This window comes from Etheostoma spectabile, chromosome 13 (assembly GCF_008692095.1).
Source record: "Etheostoma spectabile isolate EspeVRDwgs_2016 chromosome 13, UIUC_Espe_1.0, whole genome shotgun sequence".
Taxonomy (NCBI): domain Eukaryota; kingdom Metazoa; phylum Chordata; class Actinopteri; order Perciformes; family Percidae; genus Etheostoma; species Etheostoma spectabile.
Genome location: NC_045745.1, coordinates 20,905,198 through 20,921,660, shown reverse-complemented (window position 1 = coordinate 20,921,660; position 16,463 = coordinate 20,905,198). Strand labels below are relative to the sequence as shown.

At 38.8% G+C, this 16,463-nt stretch overlaps 2 protein-coding genes across 2 annotated transcripts in view; one reads left to right on the top strand and one right to left on the bottom strand.

Moving 5' to 3' along the window:
- The first annotated feature begins 984 nt into the window (after window positions 1-984).
- unc119a2 (unc-119 lipid binding chaperone a2) lies at window positions 985-12,975 on the top strand. The gene is made up of 5 exons (XM_032533137.1): window positions 985-1,283; window positions 10,116-10,229; window positions 11,372-11,471; window positions 11,589-11,761; window positions 12,479-12,975. Exons 1-5 carry the CDS (start codon window positions 1,031-1,033, stop codon window positions 12,589-12,591), a joined length of 753 nt encoding a protein of 250 aa, XP_032389028.1. The 5' UTR covers window positions 985-1,030; the 3' UTR covers window positions 12,592-12,975.
- Window positions 12,976-15,679: 2,704 nt separating this feature from the next.
- The window catches only part of slc13a2 (solute carrier family 13 member 2), a 9,434-nt gene continuing 8,650 nt past the window's right edge, over window positions 15,680-16,463 (bottom strand). The window contains exons 11-12 of the mRNA XM_032533132.1: window positions 16,263-16,400; window positions 15,680-16,049 (exon numbers count right to left, since the gene is read on the bottom strand). Of these exons, the coding sequence (XP_032389023.1) occupies window positions 15,906-16,049; window positions 16,263-16,400 (282 nt within the window). The 3' untranslated portion in view covers window positions 15,680-15,905. The remainder of the gene's footprint in view (window positions 16,050-16,262; window positions 16,401-16,463) is intronic.

Here is a 16,463-nt window from a genome sequence, read left to right as displayed (position 1 = left end):
GAACTTTCCCTCCACGCAATGCTTTTCCCCTCTGAGTTTGACAGTTTCATATTCAGTTCTACATTTTCTTTCTTGACCGCCTCCTTTGCTAATTTATCCATTCTCTCATTTTCTGGAATTCCTGAATGTGCAGGTACCCACATGAACATCACAATTTTACCCTGATCAGCGAGCCTTGAATTAGTGAACAAAATTTCATACAATTAGGTCTTGATGATTCCTGGTTGATGCTGCTTTGATACCTGACAGTGCTGACACTGAGTCGCAACAGATGAGTATATTATGTAGCCTACCGTTACTCCTTCCACCCATTGTAATGCAAGTGTTTTGTTTCTTTTGTTTCTTATGTAGGCCAGTACAACGCAGGATGAGGGATACTTTGACAACTTTGGCAACGCCCACCCTTGGATCCATTATCCAATAGATTTGAAATCCCATTCAGCCAATTATCCAATGACAATTGCACACCTGTAGGTTGACTAAATAGTGTTTGCCTTTCGTCAGAATGTCTTTCGTCTTTGTCAATTTTAACTTTTTGCTCAAAGTCTGCAAATTAGAAAACTTCTTTTCCGGAGGCTGTGTCAACTGGATTGTTGCGCGCATTTGTCGGTTAATGCGCAGATTGCGCGTTGAAGCACCAGCAGCACGGCCCCTGCTGCGACTCCCCCTCCCCCTCCTTGACAGCAACTGCCATCTGCCGCCTCTTTTCCAATTTCAAACCCAGCAGATGTTTCCCCAGAGACTTCTAGCTTGACTTGACACAACCGAAATAGCGCATCTGAGAGCAGTTGCGCAGTAAAGCAGCAGACACCATCAGCCCGTTCTCCGCACATTGCGCTCAACCAACGAGAGCCGCTGCATGCAACCCGTCTGCGGAGACAGACTGCAAACAGCCGAAGCCGATTTGAATTAGGCACCGGATAACAGACAGCAACTGTGCATCCTTCGGCGAGGGCGGGAGGGGGAGAGGGAGGCAACTGTTTTGTATCTTGGAAGCTCTGGGTTAGGAGAGGGGGAGGAGGAGCGGAGAATGAGCTATTCTTGTACCCGCAGAGGCAGCAGCCAGGACCCATCAACCGCTAAGAAGGGTGCCGGTAATAATCCGGGCAGAGGCACAGACAGCAGCAGTAGCGGCAGCAGCCCGAAGCCTACGGCGGGGATGAAAGTGAAGAAAGGCTGCAACTCGACCGACGTGGGGGTCCCGAGCACCATGGAGGAGGACCTGCGAGGCGGCACGGTGATCACTCCGGAGGATGTTCTGGGCTTGCAGAAGATAACAGAGAGTAAGTTCACTATCGGTTGTGGAGTGACACGAAGCAGGACAAAGGTGTCGAGATGTTACAGCTCATGTAGGCTATGAGTCATATATCATGTCTTCGCCGTTTCCCCCTTCTTTATGTAATATACATAGGCCCTATTCAAACACATGATAATGCATTTCTAGAGACCCTTAGTAAATGTTAACCTGTCTGTACCTGTATATGTGCTTTAAACCTTTTTTGGTGGAGTCTCAGTAGCTATGTGACCTGTCAGCCTACCATAATTGTGTGGAGGTTACGTTTAGCACACAATTATGGTGGTGGGTTAGGTGGTGCTTAAAAAAACGTGTGTGCAGTGTTGGAATAAGTGCAAACCGGGTTGATGAACAAGACTTGATGAAGCAGTTAAGGAGTCCCAAATTGCCAAAACATACAAAAAATACATGACTTGCATTGTATCCTCTTTACTTCAGGATGATTTTCTTTGAGTAGAAAGGTGCAGAGTGGGGGAGCTGGGGTCACTGAGGGTGTCATACTTTTAAGCAGCCTGGATGCGTCCTGTGCTTTACATGTATAGCTGTTGTCTCCTGCTGAAGTTCACTTTAACCAGAGAAGAGAATTACAACACCCAGGTGTCTTGTTTGCGTGTGTTTATAATCCTACCCTCCTTCTTTTGACCACACCTAGATCACAGATATCTTCTAACTCAGTTTAACTGTTCAAATGGTATAGCTGAAGTTTTCAGTTTAATTCTGCAGACAAGTAGCTTGATTCAAAATAAAGTAAGTTGCAATGCCACAATGTCAAATTACTCAGATCACTAGTTAAAGTCTTGCATTTGTAATCTGAGTAAAAGTACAGAAGTATTATCAGCAGAACACTTAAAAGCAAACTGTAAAAGTATTTGTTATGCAGACAAACAGCCACTGCATTGCTATATATTTCATTATTGTAACTGATGCATTAGCTGTGGAGTTGGGTCTACTCCACACACACATTCTAGGATAGGAGAAAAAAAAGGTCCGGGTTGTTTGCATTTCTTTTTTGCAAACCCAAATTCCGGACGCAGCAACTGTCGGGCAATTATCCTGGAAATGTACTGACGTTGATACACCCTACTGATGCATTAACGTGTTTGTAGTCAATTTTACTCTTGTAGGTCCAGCAGGAGTGAATTTTGACTACATGCTTATTCACTGATAAACAAAGTTGGTATATATTTTCATGGCTAAAGGCCTCTTTTGCCATTTAAAACATTTTGATTACCACACTTACTGTTGAAAAGAGCTTGAAATGGTGTATTTAAATGTGTGTATTCATCATGTCAGAATATAAAAAGTTTTTAATTAAGGCTCACCCTTAAATCTCAAACAGGCCTCTTATAGAGAAACACACAGAGAGATGGCAGCCAAGAAGCTCTTATGTGTACAAGAACACCTACATCTATCACCAACTCAGGTCTTAAACTTAAACCAGTAGTTACCTGACAGGTGGCCGGCAGGGCATTTGACTATTTAAAGGCCAGTGTAATACCTTACTTACACAACACTGTTCCATTGGCCGTTACCATACATACCGAGTGTGATAACATGCAAACACTTTTGGAGTCAGATTTTCTCCCAGCTTTATTTCTACATGTACTGGTGGGCTTTTTACTCTCTTGTAGTTAGTCCTACAACAAGATACCTTCAAATATTATCATATTTTTTTTCATCATCTTATTCTTTTCCTCTTTGCCTTTATTGCTATAACGTTTTCTTATATATACTGTGTGTGTGTGTATGTATGTATGTATGTATGTATGTATGTATATATATATATATATATATATATAGCTCAAGATAATACGGGACGTTTGTTGTGATGAGGAATGAGACTTTGGTCATCCAGTCCATAATCGCAGCTTACTGAGAAGAGGAAGAGCTCTGGGAACATCCTTTGGCTCAGCTTGTTCCTTTCCTCTTTTACTGATGGTCACCGTACTCTGTTTATTTTTTAATTGTCTAGCTATATTTATATCTGTGTATTCGTCTGCATGTCTGTTGTTGGTGATCCCCGAGGTTGAGTATCGTTAGCCAGCTTCACAGCGACGGACAACACGTAACGAATCTGTCTCCCACGCTCAATCCTGTTATGGTCTTGGAAACTCTCACTTTCCTATCTCGCAGCGTCATCGCTGGAGACAAGAGGAGTCATGTGTGAATCGCCACAGCAACATGGATACATGCTTGAATCACTACGGCAACGTGAAGCATCTCCCTGTGGTTACAGCAAGTGGAGCATGCATCTCTGTTTTCCCACACACTTCCTCCTCCACTTTTCTCTCTTTCTTCTCCTCTGCTCCCTTGTTTAACAGTGTAGTTGTGCTTTCACCATTTCTGTCACTTACATAGACAGAAATGGACATATGAACTCACTCACGCTTGCTTGACACCCTTTTGTGGTGGTCGAACAAAGCAGGAAACAACCTGAAGCCCTTCTGTTGCTTTGTGACTCGTTTGACATCTTAGCTCAGCCAAACATTACAGTTCACAGTCAAAAAGCTGCTTGGAGGTAACTTTGTGTTGGATAAATTCTCAGAAAAGTGACTTTGCAATAGCATAAAGTTTGTGAGCTGCATCTTTTCAGTAGGATTCTACCTTCAGATTAATCAATTTGTTTTTTTTATTTCAAGCTAAAATGATTAGTTGACTCACCATTTTCATAACTGATTATTTTGCAAATGGCAAATGCCTTCTGATTCCAGTTTATCAAATAAGAGGATTTTGTTTTTTAATCAAATTAAAAATGTAATGTCTCTGGATTTTGGGCTTTTGGTCGAACAAAACAATTGAAGACATGACCATTTTAGCTATGTGATATCTCATTGACTGAAGAATTTACTTATATTAAAAGATAATCAGTAAAATTGTTAGTTTCAGCCTTAATTTTGATTATAAAATGTTCAAAGCTGAAAAATGCCCATCACAACTCACATTTCTTTGTCTTACATTTTTAGTAAATTGAATATTTTTTGGGTGTTAGACCATTGGTCTAGTCAGATTCTATTGAAGCATTGTCCCGACATGGGGAAGTGTCTTTAATAAAAAACAAAATTATTGTGCTTTCATTTTGCACTTTATGTTTTCATTTGAAGTATCTGTGCACTACACTTAGAATAATTTTCTTTATTCAAAATAGCCATGCCTAAAACTGAAGGTATTTCCCTAATTCACAGTATCCTTTCCTTTTATTAACAAGACACCAGTTTTCATTTCATTAATCTGGGGCGGCTGTGGCTCAGTGGTAGAGCGGTTGCCTGCCAATTGGAAGGTTGGTGGTTTGATCCCCGCCCCTGCAGTCATTGTCGAAGTGTCCTTGGGCAAGACACTGAACCCCGAGTTGCCCCCGGTGCTGCGCATCGGAGAGTGAATGTGTGTGAGTGTTTATCTGATGAGCAGGTGGCACCTTGTACGGCAGCCCCGGCCACAGTGTATGAATGTGTGTGAATGGTGAATGTTTCCTGTAGATGTAAAAGCGCTTTGAGCAGTTGTTAAGACTGGAAAAGCGCTATATAAATACAGCACATTTACATTTACATTTAATCGAACCAAGTGATTAAAACCAAATGTGTTACATTAGGCTACAGGTAAGAAACGTTGTTTGAAAATATGTTTTCATTTAAAGTATCTGTACATCTTTGCCCAATACTGAAAGTATTCGCAGTACAGTGTATGTTCCTTAACTAAAAAGACATCAGTTTTTTCTGTTCTCTGCATCTTGGGTGGCATTTAAGAACCAGGGACTTAAAAAAAGTAGAGTGTCTTTTAAGAATTGTTTGGCCTAAAGGAAAGAAACTCAATACTTTTAAGCTTTTTCTTTCTTAAAGTCTCTGCTACTAGAGTACTTAATTTTATTTATCTGCAACATTATGTTGTATAATTACATTTTTGCACAATAAATATTCTCAAAAATTCTTTCTTTAAAATGAATATATTTAGCAGTTTGGCTATCTTTAGGGTCTATGTAACCTGTTCTGAAATGGTTCTATTATAATTTGCAAGAGGTTGCAATGTATATCACAATATGAATTTTAGGCCCATCCCTAATACACAACATTACAAAACGAAAAAAAAAATTCTGTGAATCTGTAAAGTTGAAATTGTGATACGAGCAAATTTTTTTATTTTTACCCCTCGTACTTATATTGGCCGGTTACTTGCATTCCTATCCACTCAGACGTGTTCAGATATATTGTTTTAACAGACACCTTCCAGCCAATCAGAGAGAAGTTAATTCTGTAGCCACATTATATGTTTTAACGTTGCATTACTTCTGTTGGAGTTTCTGAAATAGCTGATTACAACATAGCTCATGGCTAGAACTTTGGTCAGTATTGAGCTGAACTCAGTCTAATAATTATATTAATGAACCATTGCAGTTTCACAGCTTGAAAAGAATTCACACTGGTGAGCTCTATTTTTGTGTCCGCTGAGTGACAAAAGCACTCATACAGTACAAGCAGAACTGGTTTATACGTGACCGACCTGTGGAACTGTGAGGTCTTCAGTGTGAAAGCAAAATACCCATGTAATTATCAGTAAGAATACATTCTATATTTCAACCCACAAGGTCTGTTAAGCACCCAGAGCTCAAATAACCCACTTAGGCCTGCACTCATTTTCGGCTTGTACTATTTTAGTAGTGGTGTAGATCTGATGCAGTTAAATGCTCCGTACTGTGCAGTTAAAATGGGGTAGCTGGTGATAAAACAAGGTCAACTTTATTTGTTTGAAAAAATTGTTATGACATGATGCAGATGGGTCATATAATTGGGGAACAATTATTACAACACAGATATTGCAACTGAGAACATGTCAGAGGCCATTTTTTGGCCAAATGTGAAATGTCTGCAATGAAAGTCCATCAAACCAAACTCAGGTTCTCTTCCTTACCCAACCTTTTTTAAACCGTCTCATTTGAATCCTTCCCCATTCTTACCTCAGCCCTGTTGCCCTGATACTGTGGTCATCAGCAGGCAAATTCAGGTCTGTTATGCGTCAGGTACAGCATACTCGCCGTTCCCGACAGTGTGGCGTCATGGGAGCACCGTAACTATTTATACTTGCGTGTGCTAGTCGCGACATTAGTTGCAGTCTTCTCCTGCTATTTCTATGGACTAGTAGAAGAAAAAGGTAAAAAATCGCAAAGAGAAGCACTTTCAATACTTCAGAATGTCTGCATAACAATTCAATGACTTACTTTGTTGCATTGAGTCTTTGATTCCCCATAAAATAACTGCTCTTCACCCAGTAAGTTTACAAGAGAGACTTGCAGTCACACTGAGATTCCTGGCATCCAGTTGCCCTCGAACTCATCCATGCTTCCAATAGAGTAAAAAATCCTGGCGTGAAAGCGAGATCTACGTCGCTCCTCTACACCTGCATGCTATCAGACAAACTTCATTGCAGTTCAGAGTGCTTAGGGGAGGAAATTGTTATACCTCAAGCCTTTTTCTTTATAATAAGCTGAATTTGAGAAAGTTCTGTTATTCAAACACAAGTTTACTGTAAACTGAATGTTGTTTAACAGAATCTTCCTCCTGTAATTTGGCTTGTTAAATGTTGAAACCAGGCAGTCAAAATATAGGGAGGGTCATTCAGAATTTCAAGCTATTTAGCTACCCCAGTTTTTTCAGCTACTCCCTCCCCTCGTTGCTTTAACTCAACCTCCTCCCTCTAATGACCAGTTGGATTAGCCTTCATACAAAACTAAACAGTTTTTTTTTTTAATCCAATGTGAGCTTTGTTGGGTCTAAGTGCCTTTCTCCTCCCACACTAGATCACCTCTCCAAGTTGTAATCTTGCATGAACAGAGCCACCGAACGAGTCGCTTGTTGTGGTTAAACATGCGGTACAGAAAAACAAGTGGGTCATGATCAGTGAAGGTTACAACTTGAAAATTGCCAAAGTATGGCCCTGTTGATATTTTTTATCATTCTGTTTTACTGTAATATCCTGCAGTATCCAGTATTTGCAGATGGTGACTGTTTTTCCATATTCTGCAGAGCTTAGCTGATTCTGGATTTACGTGTATTTTTAGGAGTTGTGTCAAAGACGAACACACACTAAATGTAGAACTATTATTAACGCTACGACTCCTTGCAGCCATACATGTATGTTATTCATTCAAATGATGTGGCTGCTGAGGGTGTTTGTTTTCTGTGTTGTACGGTGGTGTGATCAGCGCCGACCTCAGCATTCAGACTGACAGAGGAGCAAAGGCGTCACGGTGTCACAAGGAATCAGATCAGTTCTGTCAGGAACACTCGGCTTATACAGTAAACAGAGTCGACAACAAGCTGTGACTTCGGGTTATGGTTCTATGCTTTGGCATAAATATATAAACATGAGAAGTAACACGCAAGGAGTAGTGTAGATAATCCTTCAGGGCGAGTTAATGTGGAAATAAAGACCATTCAAGAAGCAAAAAGGCTCCAGTTGGGTAACACAGTAAGTAAGTAATTGTATGAAAACACTTTCAACCTAATTGGTCCAGACCTACATATTACCTCATTTACATTTTACACTTGGCAACACTGGTAAACTACTATTAATCATTGAAAAGATATCCAGTAATTTCCCTCATTTTGGCTGCTGGCGATCATCACAAATTCCATTATGCTTGATTAGGGTGTTGCCGTATTTATAAACTTTAACTATAAAATTAATTTGTGTGATAACATTAAATGTCAGTAGCTGACACTTTTATTCAAAGTGACTTATTGATATATATATCAAAGGTCACACACCTCCTAGAGTTTAAGTGTCTTGCTCGGGGACACATTGGTTGATGTGTTGCAGTGGGAATCAAACCCTGGTCTCCCACACCAAAGGCATGTCATATCCACTGCGCCATCACATCACTATTTTAATTTGATCAAATTAATCATTCTTTTCTCTCAAATTGGAGCCATCATTTTGTGTCCTTGTGTAAATTATCTTTTTATTCTAGTGAAGCCATTGTAAATGAATTGTTGAACACATTTCTGTTGTTTAGTAATGATGATTGAGATATTACTGATATCAGTGATGGTTTACAGGTACAGGTCATGAATTAATGATGCCGTTGCGATCAATAGCCACAGCCATGCGTAATTGTCAGTTGCCAGGTGTGTTGCATCAGCAGTTAATTTCAAGTCAGACCTTTTCCCCTCAAGTGAAATGCCAGTCTGTTCCTACACACATCCTACCATTACATCACATCCATTGTTGTACTGGTCCCTCAAGGAAAACCTTATTTATTGTTTTAAGAAATGTACAAAATGTGGTTACTGACTTAATCAATTTAGCAATATATTGTTATAGAAATAGGAAAAGCAAACCTGCATGAGATTCACACTTAGGATCTGATAGCAACATCTGGATATTGTCACGTTTTTTTGGATGGAAGCTGTCAATATGTCATAAAGATCAGCTGGTGGTGGGTTGATTAGCCGGTCAGAGCTGCCAACATTAACAATTAAATGATCCTTCAATGTACTGCTAGATGTCCACTGCTGTTACTGTTGGTCTTTGAGCAGACAGATGTGGTCGGCTGTCAGCGGGCACACTGTGTAGACTTGTGACAAACGCAGATCTGTTTACATGTAATCACTCACGTTACATGAGCGATTGCAGGTCGAGGCTGCTCAGACCTGCAGTGATCCACTCTCAAATCCCTGAAACGTTATCCCAAAGGTATTAATTTATTTTGAATCCGTCTGAGCTTTGTGGCTGCTGGTGTGAGGTAAGGGAGGGAGCAGGTCTAGGTGGAGATGATGGAGAGAAATGTTGCAGTTACAACTGCCAGCCTGCAGTATCATTGGATCAGGCAGGAAACAAAGTGTCTGTTGCGCTGGGGAACGCTAATAAGCAGACACATTACCTGGAGAGTGCAGGAAGGATTAGAGGAATGCAAATAACTTATATATATATATATATATATAAAAAACTTTGATTCTTATTTAATTTTCCTTCTCTTCATTGAAGCCTCTATGTTTACAGTTTGTAGTGATGCGCAGTGTGCCATAGGTACCAAAAAAAAATCTGTTTGGTACTGCCAAAAAATCGTGGCAGAGAGAGTTATAACATCAATTCTAAGCTAAAATAAATTGTGAATCATGTTTTTCCCCGGATCGTGCAGGCCTACTCCTGACTGCGGTGCAACTAGTGCTTGTTACTGTAAGAGAAGAATTTAGTTTTTGCAGTAGTTTGCAGCAGTTAACATTAAAACAACATAACTAGTATTTATTTTCAGTCATAATTGCAATCTAATATCTTTGCTATATATATTCATTAATAAAAAAAATCAATTAACATTTAATAGCTGCAAACAACATATTTTTAATATTATAATAAGAAAGTAACTGATCTTCTTGTGGTGGGAATTGGTTTGAAGATCCTTGTGTGTGGTGTTCATACAGTCCCAGAGTTTCAGAGCAGAACATTTTTGTAACCTCAAACATGTTTTAAACCTTTTCATTAGCTACCAGAAGTGCTCTGTGCATCATACACGTTTCCTAAATGAAATATAATCTAAAGGTTCCTAAATGAGATCAGGAAATATCTGACCAAAGAATAAGTAAAAATATATTATTTTTTTAAAAGTCTACAAATCTCTTTCGATACCAACCATCATCCTCTGCTATGAACACATATCGCTCCCAAAAAGTATTGAGGTTCGAACTCAGGCCTACTGCTTTCCTTTTTATATGATTTATTGTTCAGGGAGTGAATGTAGGCTACTTGATGTGTTTTTATAAAAAAAAGTGTATTTGTGTCTAATCTGTAACTCATCTTCTTTCTCTCTCTCCTTCTCCCTCTCCCCCATTCTCAGATTATCTGTGCAGCTCAGACGAAAACATTTACAACATTGACTTCACCAGGTTCAAGATCAGAGATATGGAAACCGCCACAGTGCTGTTTGAAATCACCAAACCTCCATCCATAGGCGAGTCAATTGAGATGGATTTCTGTCACCTAACCTTTTATTATACCATGAAAATGTTTAATAGTATTATAGTAATTAATAGTTAGTAGTGCTGTCAACAATTGAAATATTTAATCGCATCAGTGTCATAGTTAACTCGCAATTAATCTCAATTAATTGCACACTTTTATCTATTCTAAATGTCCCATTATTTTATTTTTTTCTCTCGTTTGAATGCTCTTATCAACATGGAAAGGTGGATCGGCTTACTTTGTGCAAATCTTTTTTTTTTTTTATTGGAAACAACATTGGCATATAGCCCTCTGTAGTGTTCAATTTCACACTAACATTCGCACTTGGAGCAAATAATCTCTCAAACAATGTAACACTGTCCATCAGTAAAAGGGTGAAAAAAATACTTTGACGAAGGGACGGAGAATCAGCATCAGCTGTGTGCTTGGCCATCAAGTGGTATTTCAGACTGGACGTGCTGCGATGATAGCTCAGCTCACAACGACAAAACACACAGATCACTTTGGTCTTGTCAATAGAATCATTTGGCAACTTTAAAAAAGTAAACTTTCCATTCAGAATTGTTTTGGCATCCATTTCGGCGTCTCGTGCTCGCCATCCACTCAAAACGTTAGGGGTAATGTTACTACTCTTTGGCCGGCTCGCAAGCCCAAACAAGTGTGCGCGGCATGCTTGTTATTCCGGTCTAGCTAGATCCGGTGTGGTGGTGTGTTTTTAACGTTACTAGTTGTTGCAACAGCATGTGAAAAAAACGACAAAGTTTGCTAGGCCAAAAAGAACGTTAATCTCGCAAATAAAAGAAATTGACACCATTAAAATGGGTTTGCGTTAATGCCTTTAACACGTTTAACTGACAGCACTAATAGTTGGTAAACAAACCTTATATATTTGCCTCAAACAAGCAGGCTGCACACATCCACTACACAAACCCAGTACCTTCCCATCACTTTGGGGCTTATTCTCTAACAAAACCAATTTTTTTTGTAGCAAACATGAACTAGAATATAAACCTAGTACTTTCATTAATATTCTTTCTAGTAACATGTTTGTTTTCAGTCAACCACATTCAGCCCGAGGAAAACGTTTGTGTTATTTCATTATATTTTGTTTCCGTTCCACACAAATGTTAGACAAAGCAGGAGAGAAGAGGGAAGTTGACCCAAACGCCGGCCGATTTGTACGTTACCAGTTCACCCCCGCTTTTCTCAGACTGCGACAAGTTGGAGCCACGTAAGTTACAATATGTTGTTATTTACACGGATGTGTCTTCTCTCTCGCTTTGTTGTGCTGTCTGGGATTTCTCTGTATCACTCACCTTTTTCTGTCTGTCTGTCTTCAACCCTCCAGCGTTGAGTTCACGGTCGGAGACAAGCCGATAGAAAACTTCAGGATGATCGAGAGACATTACTTTAGAGAGAAGTTGCTCAAGAGTTTTGACTTTGAGTTTGGCTTCTGCATGCCCAGCAGCAAGAACACGTGTGAACACATCTATGAATTCCCACCTCTGTCTGAGGACATCAGTAAGTAGGCCTACATGTTTTTGTGTTGGCTTTGTAGCTCATTTGGCACAAATACTAGATTATTAAAACAGTTGGCAATTAGTTTTCTGTTAATTGAGTAAACGATTAATTGCACACTTGTTTGGGCTCACAAGAGCAGTTCAACATTCTTTCTTCTCAGGTTTTTTTTTTTTTTTTTTTCTAAGGATTTGTTTAGTGTCCTAAAGAGGTGATAGTATCCAGTGTATTTCACAAAGAAACAAGTCTACAGCCCTTCTAGCATCTCTGTGATGTTGTACTTAGGCACAGCGGTGCTTTGAGTTTAATGCTAACATCCGCATGCTAACATGCTCACAATAGCAAGGCTAACTTGCTGATGATAAGCGGGTATAATGTTTACCGTATTTACCATCTTAGTTTAGCTTGTTAGCATGCTAACATTTGCTAATTAGCACTAATATAAAGTACAGCTGAGGCTGACTGGAATTTCTGTACTAAATTTAATGGCAATATATCCTAAAGCTGATTTCATTTTATTTAAAACCACAAATGTCAACCTCATGGTGGTGCTAGAGGAATAAGTCAGCCATGCTGCTAGCATAGCTTAAAACACACATATAAAACATGTGTGTTATTCCTTTTTATCCTTTTAACCATCTTGGGAACCTTTGGGGGGCACAACCTCTAGGTTGGGAACCAATGCTCTAACAGCAGTGACGTTTTTGTTTCTGCCCATAGTCAGAGAGATGGTCCTGCACCCATACGAAACGCAGTCCGACAGCTTCTACTTTGTGGACAATAAGCTGGTGATGCACAACAAGGCGGACTACTCTTACAACGGCGGGACGTAGAGACGACACGCCACGCTGACATGAGAGACACGTGGATGTACGGACTGAACTAAGGGACGATCAGAGCACACTGGTGGATTAAACATCCTGTCAATCCAGTAGTCTCTCTCTCTCTCTCTCTCTCTATTTCTTTCTTTCTTTCTTTCTCCTTCTGTCTTTCTCCTTCTGTCTTTCTTCAGCTGAGAGATCGTCATCTAGAAAGTAAGTGTGTGTGTATGTGTGTGGCTAAGCCTAAAAAAAAAAAAACACACACATCTTACAGCTTGTGTGACCTCGCTGTTACAAAGTGTTTTTGTGACATGATAAACCAGCAAGGGACCAACTTTTTAGGAAATATCAGATGGTGTTTTGCTCTCAAAAGAAAAAAACTCTTCAAATATTCATTAAATTTCTTTTTTTTTCCTTCCTGCACGTTAGTGTTAAGGAACAAACATTGCATCTAAAAATGTGTGTTTTTAGGACTTAGGTCAAAGTTTTTGGGAAACTACTTCTCAGATTCAATGAGTGAATATGTGTGTTTGTGTACTTTTGTATGACTGTCTGTCAAAAAAATACAAATATTTAAACAATAATGTGGTCATCTGGTGTGCAGAGGTCGAATAGATTTCTAAAACCTGTTGGCACATTTTTCTACACAGTAAGCAGTAGCTGGTTCATCAGACGTGTTTCCTGTTTATGTCTCCCTTTTGTTCCTTATTTATTTCTTGAGTCATGTGACCCGTATTAATTGTAGGGCGCATGTGCTCATTGTCTTTGCTGAAAGCACAACATCTCTGCAGCTTTGTCAGCTGTGTACTAGTTGTACTTTTACAGCCTCATGTTGCTATGTTAAGGCGATAGTTTAGGCAATAAATAAGTTGTGAAAACCTTTAACTTGTGTGTCCAGGTTTAAAGATGTTGCTGTTTGGAAACTTTTAATGAGAGAAGAAAAGGAAAACTTGCATTTGTAAATATTATTAGATATTTTTTAGTCAGATGTGTGTTGCAAAAAGGAAGATTTGAGGTAATGTAGCAGAAATCCCCTTAAAATCTGTGAGATCTGTGATCTAAGTTTTGTTTCTGTGGCAGTCCTCATGTCTTTGATGTCCATGTCTTGTTTGTCAGTTATGTGATTGCTGCTATATGATCCGTCATTTCTGTCTCATTGTTTTCAGGCACATTACGGTGAGTTAGGACCTGAGTGTGTTGATCTCTTGTTATTTGAGGGCAGTTATCACACAGGCAATCAGTAACTGAACTGTCTTATGTCAACTCTGAATTGTAAAATGCACACTTGGCTTCCTCTCAGTCTGTGTGGAGACACAACCTGACCCAAATGGGATCCATAAAGCTATATTTTTTTCAAAATATCTGCACATAATGTGTGATTTGAATCACGTTATAGTCAGTTTAGTGATTCTATTTAAATTGCCCTAAACTCCACCCGCCTGTTACAGAAAGTGTGTTAAAACAAATTATTTACTAGTTCAGCCAGGTCAATAAAGAAATGCAGCCAGTGTAATTGAAATAACTTAATTGCAGCTGTTGTGTTCAGATCAACACAAGAGAAGGGTGGAAATTGATTTAGATTGTCATTAGCTTGAAGTGATTAAAATCCAGGGGACTTTTTGGGGGCTGATTGTGAGCTACATGTATAGGAAATAAAGTAGCAAATGTGCTAAAAGTAGTGAATTTGCCAGCTGAGATAAAAACAGATTGACTTGAATTATATGTCATAAAATGTAAAACATGTAGAACACATTTATTTATGACCAATTGTGAGTCGTGTACAAATTATTTTAAACTCATGTAAAGTTTTTGATGATTCAAATGTTGGTAAAAATAAAGATTTACGGGATTTTTTGAAATCGGTGTCTTGACTCCTAATATTGTGAATAACAGAGTTCACACTGTTCACATGATGATGCATTATTTTCAGAATACAAAGGGCTATATAAATGTTTAAAAAAAACACTGCTAAGACATTCTGTCTCTCCTCTACAGTACATGTTGAGTTTATTACATTTACCTGTAATAACCACAGTAGATAGGCATACTGACCTTTGTTACAATCATAACCTGTAGACAGGCCCTTATCTCAAAGTTATCCTTCAACCTTTTTATCTGTACTCACTTATGCAAGTTGTGCACAGTAGCACCTTGCTGCTGTTAAGTTGAGCGTGCAGCTTTGTGTTTTAACTTCCTCAATACTAAAGGATGTTTTTCAGTGTCGCCTGCACTTTGTGTACATGTCGGCCTTCTTACTGGAAAGGATTTGTTAGATAAGAAGATTGATACCACTCTCATGTTTGTCCCGTTTTTGAGGAGACAGTAACTTAACTTAGCTTAGCATAAGACCCATAACACAGCTGGCCTGGCTGAAGGTAAACAAAATTGACTATAGCAGCACGTCTAATGCTCACTAGGTAATGAATTATATCTTGTTCATTCTGTACAATAACTACATGTAAAACAGTTCATTTTGGTTTACACCACTGTTTTTGTATTGGTAAAACAACATCATTAAATGTTAATTAGTGAGTTTTAGAGGTGCGGGTAGGTTTTTTTTACCTACCGACAAAGCTAAGCTATACAGCTGTGTATGTAGTTACACATTTACCATACAACTATAAGAGTGGTATCAACTGTCTCACTGCAAGAAAACTAATAGCGTATTTCCCAAAATGTCAAAATATTTCTTTAGTTGCTTTTGCCCATATTCATCTAAAGAGCATGTTTACAAATAATCACCAAAAGTTAAGAAATGTAAATTAAATTATTGTTTATAGTATAAACAATGTGACAAATACTAATACAAAAAACAAAGAATTAAGGTCCAACAAAAGGACCATAGTAATAAGTTAAATCAACTGATACAATTAACATCTTTGCATCATTTGTGAGTGACAAATAGATCAATGACATGCAGTCACATTCAGGGAAATGTGTACAAGGAAATCACCTCAGTTTTTATCTAATGAACACTTCATTTTTTGTCACTGGGATGAACAAGGAAGTACTGAACACTAACAGATAGAGTGTGTCTAGTAGTCTGATAGCGCTTTAAGTTTATCACAGTTTTGGTTGTAAATCAATCACTGTGTTTTCCAAGACCTTCCAAGGTTTTATAGTCATACAGGTTTGTATGTGAATATGTGGTGCACCACTGCTAAGTGATACTTAACTCCCCTCTTAAGCTTTTTTTCTTTTTCTTTTTTTTTTTTAAATGTGTTGCTTATTTAGTCATGAACATTTTAGGCTTTTTTTAATGGAGAAACATTGAAAAAAATTCTATGTCATTCACTTTCTCCGTCTCACTTTCTGCCCTCCCTCACTCAAGGTGTTATGTCCGTACTGTTGGAAGTAGTGTTTAACCAATGTGGTAAGTTGCCCATGTCAAACATGATATATCCCCAGGTGTTGATGCCTAAATTAACAGTCAAAATTCCAATGATGTTCAGCATGAAGCCGGCTTTCACCTGAAGGAACAGACAGGGACATTGTGATCAGAATACAGTGTGAGTAAAGGTAATAAATCAGGGTACATGCAGGTCTTTAAAAGTCTTAAAAGACTCACAGTATCTCTTAAAAAAAGGTTTAGTCACCTGTCCTTCATCAATATTTCTCTAATTAGATCTTCTCAACCTTGCTCACATTAATGATTCTTGTAACAGATTGTGCATGAAACTCACCATGTCAATCACTTTGAGATTTCCAAAAGAGAAGGCGATGGCGTTGGGTGGTGTGGCCACAGGCAGCATGAAGGCCAGAGAGGCAGCAACAGTGCAGGGAATCATCACGTACAGTGGATGTATCTTAATAGCTCTGGACTATAGGAAACATAGCACAGTTAAATCCATGGAGGTGTGTGTGTGTGTGTGTGTGTGTGTGTG